The sequence below is a fragment of the Limulus polyphemus genome, unplaced genomic scaffold, assembly GCF_000517525.1.
Source record: "Limulus polyphemus unplaced genomic scaffold, Limulus_polyphemus-2.1.2 Scaffold1858, whole genome shotgun sequence".
In the NCBI taxonomy this organism is placed as follows: Eukaryota; Metazoa; Arthropoda; class Merostomata; order Xiphosura; family Limulidae; genus Limulus; species Limulus polyphemus.
Genome location: NW_013667468.1, coordinates 183,199 through 194,305, shown reverse-complemented (window position 1 = coordinate 194,305; position 11,107 = coordinate 183,199). Strand labels below are relative to the sequence as shown.

The 11,107-nt window shown below is 34.1% G+C and overlaps 1 protein-coding gene across 1 annotated transcript in view; it reads left to right on the top strand.

Moving 5' to 3' along the window:
* Positions 1-11,107, top strand: part of LOC106465176 (atrial natriuretic peptide receptor 1-like) — a 98,581-nt gene that overhangs the window by 26,098 nt on the left and 61,376 nt on the right. Inside the window, exons 9-10 of the mRNA XM_022393013.1 lie at positions 884-988; positions 9,827-9,898. Of these exons, the coding sequence (XP_022248721.1) occupies positions 884-988; positions 9,827-9,898 (177 nt within the window). The remainder of the gene's footprint in view (positions 1-883; positions 989-9,826; positions 9,899-11,107) is intronic.

The window sequence follows — 11,107 nt, the reverse complement described above, 5'->3', positions numbered from 1 at the left end:
AGTCCAGGCTATGTATTTGCCGAGATTGTAGTTGAATGAATCATAAGTGGACAGTATAGATCGTAGGGGCAGTCTTGTTTGTGTGGTTTAGGAATGCCATAGGTTTAGGAATGCCCAGAATTCTACATTGGAGAAACAGGAAGAAAATTGGAAACTCAAAAAAAACGTAGTATATCTATTAAAAACACAGCCCTTTTAAACAAAGAACTCAACATAAACAAACGAAAAATCAAGGAATCCATCTTAATCGAACAAAACAACCCTACTCTAAACCAACACCCCGGGGTGCCTAGATACCTCTTCTAAGTTTTTCAACAGTTCCGGTCATGTGACTTCTTTGTTCAATACTGTATATCTATATCCGTGTCAGTGTAAATTACTTGTACCTGGTGATGACAAAACCTTGTCGAAACGTTGAACATTTGCTGTTTTGTTAAACTTATATTAAAGTTTTTCTTCATTATCCATTCAAGCCATCTCCGACCATTAAAATGTAACAATGTTTCTCTTAGTTACTCATCGTCAGAAAACACACAGACCGGAACTAATACACAGTTCAAATGTCGAAACTGTTTACGTCAGATCACGTGAAAAAAAAAAAAAACGCGAGTAAGCACGTACAAAGTAAAGTGGATTACGATAATGTACTACATCAATATATATGCGTAGGATAACAAGATAAATATATATTCACAGTGATTTCATTTGTATTCAAAATATATATTTTTTGTCTATTTACATGGTCAAAAATAGTCGCAATATTTTTCAATCAATGAATCTTTAATTTAACTTAATTTGGAACAAAATCTTCTAAACTTCTATTACTTTGTTTTCTAGAGTTACAATAATATGATATTTTGGCTTCCATATATTTTATTTTCAGATGAAAAGCTTGCAGCATCATCATATTGCAAGATTTATCGGCGCATGCGTTGATTCTCCTATTCCCTTCTTGATAACTGAGTACTGTCCAAAGGGAAGTTTACTGGTAAGGAAAAATAAGTAATGCTTTTGTTATGAGTTTAACATTGATTAATTAATTAATGCTTTTGTTATTAGTGTAACATTGATTAATTAATTAATGCTTTTGTTATTAGTGTAACATTGATTAATTAATTAATGCTTTTGTTATGAGTGAAACATTGATTAATTAATTAATGCTTTTGTTATGAGTGAAACATTGATTAATTAATTAATGCTTTTGTTATTAGTGTAACATTGATTAATTAATTAATGCTTTTGTTATGAGTGTAACATTGATTAATTAATTAATGCTTTTGTTATGAGTGTAAAGAAACTTTCAAATCTACGTGAATTTATCTACTCCACTTATAAATAAAACTGGGAGAACTTGGATTTTGAAATATTTTTATGGTAGATCATGTGTTTAAAAAAATATAATAACTTTTTTATTTTTTCATTCATTTTTAACTCAAAGTAGATCATGTAGCTTCAAGACATAATTCTGGTCTTGGCAATTTTGAACCTGTTTTTATATTTATTTTTTGTAAATAAAAAGATAATATGACACGAAACCATGTAATTACAATAACTACTTCTCCTCCGTTTGACAAAAGATTTGGTTTTGAATAAGAAGTGTAAAAAAACTTAGTCAAAAATAAAAATAATTATATGTAAAATAATATACTAAATATTCGTTAATTATATTTGCTGAAAGTTTCTCGTAAATACCTTTGTTTATAATCCAGTTTATAATTGTTTCTTTTTATCAAACAGAAAGGATATTTTACATGCTTTAATCAATGTTTTAATAACATTTTAGTTTGAGCTAAATTATTCTAGTTTTGTCCTTTAATATTTCATTTACTCCATTTTGATCTCACATTTCACAACTAATATAACTAATACACTTGACAGTTGATGTTCATCAACTATAACTATGGAAACCGCATAGTATTATTGTTTCAGAATTTCGTGCAAAGCTATCTGCGCATAGCCAATCTTAATTTTGAACTGATAGATTAGAGGTAAGGCAGCTAGTGAACAACACCTACCGCCAACTCTTTTCTGATCGATAAAGCAGATTTAGCCTTATTAAGTCTTGTATGGCGCATGCACGGCGTCAAAAAGTGACAAGCGTTTTTGCTACATTGGGAAGTAGAAATCCTCGGGTAATCCGTGTAAGCTAACTAGGCCACGCCTGGTAAAAAAAAAATGTATAGTAATCGTTTTTTTCCCACTTTTGCTACTTTCTCGACACTAAGTACTGATATGTTTATTGTTCTGACTAAATTTAATATACAACAGTTTATAATGTGCAATTGATGACACACGTTATGTCGATATGTTACGAAAGATACAAAATTCTTTTTTACTTTGCTTTATACATTTTCGATTTCAAAATCTAAATCATTGTACACTTGATTCAGCGGTGGTTATTTTTGTACAGATCTAAACAACTGACACATTTACAAACATAAATAATTAGTCAATTAATCTTTGCTATTAACTTCCGATCAGAGTTAGCTACCTACTTAGATAAAAATAAAAAATCAACCCGGTAATAATTATATCTTACTAAATATACTTTTTTTTTTACTTATAAACATTAGAATGTATTATTTGATCGGTTAGTTACTCTTGCAGTTAACGATGTTTTCGGCCGTAAACCCAATAATAGTATTTCGGTTAATGGTAAGTCCATATACTAAGTTAACAACGTAAAATAGTCTCTATAATAAAAGTATAATAATAAAAATATTTTATGTAAAAAAAAAAAACTAGACTTATTGAACATTCTAGCCAATACTATTAATGAAAGTAACTACAGCTAAAGAATAGAGTATGCTTCACTTACACAACCCACAAACACTAGTTGTTAACTACAGTTAATAAAAACCTGAGGTACAGTAGCAATGAAAATATTTGGCACCGTTGGAACTTTTTTAGCAGAACATAACATTCCATAACATTACAACAAATTTATATACGAGTTAAATCGAATCACCAAGATAACGTTGAAAATTATGTACCTGCTGTTGTTCCTACTCGTTAAATGTGTTATGTACCTGCTGTTGTTTCTACTCGTTAAATGTGTTATGTACCTGCTGTTGTTCCTACTCGTTAAATGTGTGATGTACCTGCTGTTGTTCCTTCTCGCTAAATGTGTTATGTACCTGCTGTTGTTCCTACTAGCTAAATGTATTACGTACCTGCTGTTGTTCCTACTAGCTAAATGTATTACGTACCTGCTGTTGTTCCTACTAGCTAAATGTATTACGTACCTGCTGTTGTTCCTACTCGTTAAATGTGTTATGTACCTGCTGTTGTTTCTACTCGCTAAATGTGAAAGCTTTTGAAAAAACAAAAAATTATAGAACAAACGTTTTGATATTAGAAAAATCCGAAAAGTTTGATTTGACTAAATTTTATTTCTAAAATTTATATTTTTGGTGGGACGGCTATTGCTTAACGGTGTTAAGGTATCGGGGTATGTATCAAAATAGTCTGAGGATCGAGACGTAATGTCGCTAAACTTCAGGTAAAAGTAACAGTCAAACCAATTATTCAATCCGAAGAGCCAGACAAAACTCTTGTGACAATCGATGTTGCTGGCTAGCTGTCACCATGTGGTCAGTAGTTCAATATTATGGACGGCTATACCTAGATGCAGGGATCTTTGACCCAGTCGTTGAGCCCGAGTAGGCATAAAGCGCAGATCTCGCATGTCAAGTTTTCATGTCATCTGAATTTTCAATGCGACTTTGCCCTCAGCAAACGATTATTTTCAATACGATTTTGACGTCTCACTTATCGATTATTTTCACATTTTCGCACCAATTTTAGGGATTAAACAAAATGGCGGAAACAATTATGGAGGATAAACAAAACATACTTAAATGTTTGTTTTGAATTTGCGAAAAGCTACACGAGTGCTATCTGCGCTAGCTGTCCCTAATTTAGCAGTGAAAGACTAGAGGGAAAGCAGCTAGTCATCACCACCCACCGCCAATTCTTGGGCTACTTTTTTTTACTAACGAATAATGGGATTGACTGTCACTTTATAACGCACCTACGGTTAAAAGAGCGAGCATGTTTGGTGGGACGAGGACTTAAACCCGCGACCACCAGACTGCGAGTCGAGCGCCCTAGCCACCTGACCATGCTATTTTTAAATGATGGAAACGTAAACTCGTAGCGGCTGTACTTATTTGTAACTTTCTGAAAGAAGAGGAACGCACTAGCAAATGTCAGAGGTCATGTTGGATGAGGTCATGAATCATTGAAAAACAAATCCTGGATTAAGTATTAAAGTATCTGAAACATTAATAAATTGATTTTTGAACTTATATCTTTGGTATAAAGGATTGGTGATAAGGAAAACAACATCTGTGCAATAGGCTTAGACGTGAATACAAACAATTATAGGCTTGTTTCAGAAAGCCAGTTCACCAAACTTAACTGACCAAAGACAATTTCAGTTTGAAGGCGTCTCTGTCATCACCAATTATTACACTTGGACATGCAATATTGGTAGATTAAGTTTTATTTCCGAACACCAAACAGGAATCTATGATTGACTAAATACTAGCTTTTAAAGCAGGCCTAGGCCTGGTTAGCTCCACATATATATAACTTGTTTGTTGTGTTGAACTCGTCAGCCAATTTCTCATGGTCAGTTTTCTTCTATTCTTATCGCTGTAAGCCGCATCACATGTTCCGAAGGTCCTCCTGCTGTCGATAGCTTTCAATGAACGCGCCTACATCAATTTCATTCTGTGAAAGCTTTCCATTGCTCGTGCTCACCATTTTGAAACTAATGTAAAAATTCCATTTTCTCTGAGAATGCCTACATGTCAGAGGAATGGCATCCGTTCGTTGGTTGAAACATAGAAGACTCATTAGAGAAATGGTTCAAAATAGGACGACTTTTGAAATTGAATCGTTTCCGGAGTCGTTTCTCTGATCTCTTTTAACAACCTTTGAAAACAATTTAAAGCTTTGTCGAATCGTACGGGAAAACGATACATGAAACCAAGGCTTAAGTTGTCATTCAGGTTAAAATATATAAAAAGAATAGTATTTTGGGGGCTAAATTTGAATAAATATTTTGAAAAACAAACGTGTTTGCAGTTTCTTTAACAAATACACCTTCTAAATTTCTTCTGTTTATTGTGACGAGATTCTGGAAAACAATAAGCCAGATATCAGCACTTTTGGATGGCGTAGATGATATGGTAATGGTTAGTACATCTACAACCTGCCAAGATGTATATAATAAGCCAGGCATCAGTACTTTCGGTTGGTATAAATGATATGGTAATGGTTAATACATCTACAACCTGCCAAGGTTTATATAATAAGCCAGGCATCAGTACTTTCGGATGGTGTAGATGATATGGTAATGGTTAATACATCTACAACCTGCCAAGGTTTATATAATAAGCCAGATATCAGCACTTTCGGATGGTGTAGATGATATGGTAATGGATTATATGTGCTGGTGGGGAGGAGATGGAATGAACGTCAAGAAATTACAAGAATAATTACAAATAACCAGGTGGATTCAGGGGCTTCATTTTTATCTTCTACCTTTAATGGTTCAATAAACTAGATAATGGAATTTCAGATACACTGAGGTTTTGTTTCTTTGTTTGTCTGTAGTTAAGCACAAAGCTGCACAGTGGGTTATTTATGATGTACTAACTACGGGTATCGAAACCCGATTTTGTTAGTGTTTTAAGTCTTCAGACTTACCTCTGAGCCACTGGGATGTTGATACCTGTATTAATATAAAATAAAAGTTCATATTGTGTTGTGTTTGAAAAAAAAGAAACGCTGAATAAAATTCTCAGATCTAGGTAGAGTAGTTTCTTTCCTTAATCCGCTGAAACATTAACCTCATATTAACCTTGGTATTAACAAACTTAATGTGTCTTAACACTTTCATACAAATTATTACTAAAAATGCCTGGAATTCTAATTTACCATTATGACCTCGAAAAGAGAGCAAACTTACGGCCTTATTACCAGAATGTTCGAGAAGTATTAGAACGTTCGACTGTTTTATGACGAGGTGATTAAACGTAACTGCATTTTACGTGTAACAGAATGCTATTCACAGTGCGTTAAGATGTCACTTACCGTTGTTGGTTCTAGTAGTTTTTATTACACCTGTTCACTCTTTACCGAGTCCACACTGACGAGATAAGTTTACAGAAAGTTCTATACAAATGTTTTTAGCTCCATTAACCACGTACAAAAATGATTACACTTTATTTTCTTAAAATATAACTTGTCATTAAATATTAACTGTGTGAATAAATAAAATTTACTCGCACTTTAAAAATCGGGTTTCGATATTCGTGGTAAACACCCCAGATATAACCCATTGTGTTCAACAACGAACGAACAAAGAACTATAATTTACTCTAAATTGGTATCAGTAAAAAACACCCATTCCCTTTATTTTAATTGCCTTTCACTCAAATCTTAACTTATAGAACTTTTCTAGAAACAGCTATGTACACAATTAGGTTTCTCTTATTACTAAAACCTAGCCCTGTCTTGTCGCGTCCTCACAGAAACATTTTAAAGCTTGTTTCTCCTTCTTTCCGATGGCTCGTTTTAATCGTTGTCGCATCAGAAGCCTTATTAGTCTAATCAGTTAACTCTTGATAGCAGTAGAAGCGTTCAGTACACTAAAAAAAAAGATAGCAACCGTGGTACTTGCTACCAGAAGAATACAATTATAGAGAAGTTTTTCTTTCTTCTATGAGAAAGATCTAAGTATGTGTCCCTTATAACGAATATTTTCTTTTTCTTTGTAAAACTGGTTGCCAAATAGTTTTATTTGGCCACAATTAATTAATTTTTACGAATTGTTTGTTTGTTTGTTTTTGAATTTCGCACAAAGCTACACGAAGGATATCTGCGCTAGCCGTCCCTAATTTAGCAGTGCAAGACTAGATGGAAGGCAGCTAGTCATTACCACCCACCGCCAACTCTTGGGCTACTCTTTTACCAACGAATAGTGGGATTGACCGTCACATTATAACGCTCCCACGGCTGAGAGGGCGAGCATGTTTGGGGTGACGGGGATCAGAACCCGCGACCTACAGACTGAGAGTCGAGCACCCTAACCACCTGGCTATGCCGGGCCATTTTTAAGAATTAAAACATAAATTAAAATTTTAAATGAAACTATTATTTTCGGACATAATGATGTAGCATTGTAAATGGAAATGTATATTATATACACGTATATATAGGAAGCACAGTTTCCCTCGTGTCTATCTATCTAGTATCACAGATTGTTGTGAATTTGGTCGAGAAACTCACGTGCATGTCTCCCAAAGGTCGGGTTTAAGTGGATAAGCAGTCCGGCGAACGGTTAGAGTTTGAGAAGCAGACGTCAAACGAAAGCAAAATTTAATACCATGCGTAGCACGGACACCTTTGCATTAGACGAATGGTTCACGTGGTACGGCTTAAAGTAAGTGGCAGAGGGTAGCTCACGCCCACATTTATAGTACTATTTTTTTAAACCCAGCATTGCCAGCTACCTTTGCTAATTTTTTCTTTATCTTCTTCTATACTTAAGTTTGATTAGCCCCCCCTCCAGTGGCACAGCGATATATCTGCGGACTTACAACGCTAGAATCCGGGTTTCGAAACCCGTGGTGGGCAGAGCACAGATAGCCCATTGTGTAGCTTTGTGCTTAATTACAACAAACAAACAAGTTTGATTAACGTGAAAACATATATAATAATGCATATTAACTTAAGTAGCATACATTTAGCCCATGTCAGCTATGACGTCATTCCTTTTGTTTGAGGACCTTCAAATTCTTGGTTTTACATAGATAAAGGTTTATTCGCTGATGTTACAGTATTCGTAAGATAATATTCTCTGCATGCAATATTATAAAAATCAATCCAAATTTGATAGAAATGGTACTTCTGTTTTGTTTCCTAAGACAGGATTTCTTAAATTGACCAATGAGAAGTTTTTTGTACAAACTTTTACCCTATTTTTTCATCAGAGGCATTTTATTTTTCACCTTACTCTAAATAACAATAGAGACTCGTAGAACGGCTCTGAGTTTTTTTTATTTGTTTGTTTATTTCAAGTACAAACTTTTAGCTCATAGCTCCGTCATCTCTTGACCGATCTGAGTTTTGGACTTACGAGACCAAACCCTTTTGATTGCTGTACTTCACCACTCCCAAGGTCACACAGATTAATTTACTCTAATCCTGCCTAAAATAATTTCAAGTACCGCGGCTATTGAAACTTCCCTCTTGTTTCTTTAATAGTTCACCTTATATAAAAATTAATTAATAGATTCTTATTGTTTTTAAATTTAATCTACTCAAAATATGCATGACAAAAATAAGACAACTTTAATACGTCTAAGCATAAATATTCAATTATAAAAGGACAATTTATGCTCATGAGAACAATTTTTGTTAATAGGCAGGCAAACAACGATTTATAAGTGTAATGAAGAGTTTTACTGATGGTGGAACATACTACATGTTTCAACAGAAGATTGGTCTGTCTTCTTCATGTAAGTTGTGATATGTACTAGCAATACAGGATTTATATATAGTTACAAAGACAAAAGACTCAAGGATTACGCCCGGCATGGCCAGGTGGTTAGGACGCTCGACACTCAATCTGCGGGTCGCAGGTTCGCATCCCCGTCCCACCAAACATGCTCGCCCTTCCAGCCGTGAGGGCGTTATAAAGTGACGGTCAATCCCACTATTCGTTAGTGAAAGAGTAGCCCAAGAGTTGGCGGTGGGTGATGATGACTAGCTGCCTTCCCTCTAGTCTTACACTGCTAAATTAGGGACGGCTAGCGCAGATAGCCCTCGTGTAGCTTTGTGCGAAATTCAAAACAAACAAATAAACACAAGGATTAAATGTGACGGAAATGGTGTCAGCTAGACCTTGCCTAATACGGCTGGTGTTGCTAGGTCCATTATCTCTGTTTAGTGAAAGATAGTTTGATTTTATGATTTCTATAGTTTCTAAACAATCTCTTTCTTTTTGTAGTTTTAGGTTGGTGTAGAAGAAGAATTCCATCCCATGGTATTTTGTGACCTGATTCAAACTAGTGATATGTTAAAGCAAATGTCTGAATCGTTGTTTACCTACCTATTATTATATTAGCATAATGTACAGTAACAGTTTTTGTTTTCATCGGCTTATTTCTGTGTAGGTTTTCATAGATGAGTGAGCATCTGCTTTATTTGACTGCAAGCCACTTACCAACTAACGGTTTTTGTCTTTGATAAGCAACATTAAATACATACTTTGTAAAATAACTTACGTCGTTGAACAAATTGAGAAATTAATTTTCGTGAGTTATTCGAAATTCAATACTTTGAACGTAATACTTCAATGGTACCTTCTCCTCGATATCGTATTATTAGCCTACGTCCCATTATGATCACTGGAACTGGAATAAAAATACTGAAACTCAACGTGTGTTTTACTAATGCTTTTCTTAACGAAGTGTTAGTAAAGTCTGGCAAGACATATTAAACGTAAAAACCTTTTGTTTATCTCATGTTTCCATAACAATCCATTTTATGAACCCAAAATAAGATAGCCATACCATAACATCCTAATTTATACTACTCCAGAATTAGATTTTCTACCCTTTACAGATAATCTCACGTTGCTTAAAAACTCTTAATACATCAACCTGTAGTAAAAACTTCCCATGTTCTAATAGCACGCATTGGTTGTGCTATCTGTAATCGTCTGTTACTTTATTTTAATCGGATTTTATTGCTTTAACCTTAGTTGATATACGAAAGATAACGGTTTCACTTAGTCTTATTTTTGCAGGATATACTGGAGAACGACCAGATAGCTTTGGACTGGATGTTTCGATACTCTTTAACACACGACATAATAAAGGTAGGATTACATGTAGTCACAAGAATGACCAATAATCGTTTAGACCTGTCAGGTGGTTTAGCAAAAGTTCAAGTACGAGTTAGAATGTAAAGTTTATCTATAGTTTACAAATAATAAATACATTTCCAAATTGAAGTGCAAGCACAGTGTACTGTGATGTTTTTAAACGTTCATCAGATTTATAAGATTTTTTTTCATTAATTAAAACGGGTGTTTTTGAAATGTAACAACGAAAAAATATTTGAAATGCAGCTTGATTTTATTTTAAATATCTAGTTGGTTAAAGAGAGAAAAAAAAAGGTTCACGTTTGAGTTTAGTTTTCGTTGCGATATTTTTTTATATTATACCACTTCCGGCTTTAGTTGTTCAAGAGAAAACAAAATAATTAACGGAAAATAAAGGAGTTTCACACAGTATGAAGGTCTGAACTGAAAATCCAACATATAAAAAGTGAAACACTGATAGAGATTAGTGTGAAGACGATTATAAGAATAACAATGAAAATTCGCTATTAAGGCTAGTGTTGACACAGCGTAGTCTATTTTTACACGCCTGATTATAAGAATACATGTTTACGTTTATAGTAGTGAGATCCATGTGTATCTTACAGAACTAGAAAATGTTGTACTTTTTAGGTTTAGTACATTAAGGGAATGAACATCATAACAGAAGCTTAATTCGATTCTTCTATTGATAAATCACGGTACATAGTAGGTGGTTATCATTTCCTAAGTAAACAAAGACTGCATCCTCTTGACATTTCATAAGAATACTAAAGCCATATATAACTCCTACATACAAATATCATAACACCTACACGAGAGAAGCATATAACCGGCCCTTCAGGCAAGGAAACTCGAACTTACAGGTGTTTCCGGTTTGTAGAAAGCAGAATTTTCTTCTTCAGTTTCTGTTTGTGAAAGGAATTTTTCAAAATTCGACATGAAATGAATATTTATACTTTCTCTGTGGGTCAGTAATTTTAAGAGATTCAACTGACTGGCTTCTTTTATTAAATTCATAACACCATCTCGCGCTGAGCATGTGTCCATGTAATATACATATAATAACAAATACTTATTCAATCTCGAATTCGATGACGAGGAACCCACTTTGAGACTGATAATGGTTGGAGACGGCTTAAATGGGTAATGAAGAAAAACTTTAATATAAGTTTAACGTAACAGCAAATGTACAACGTTTCGACA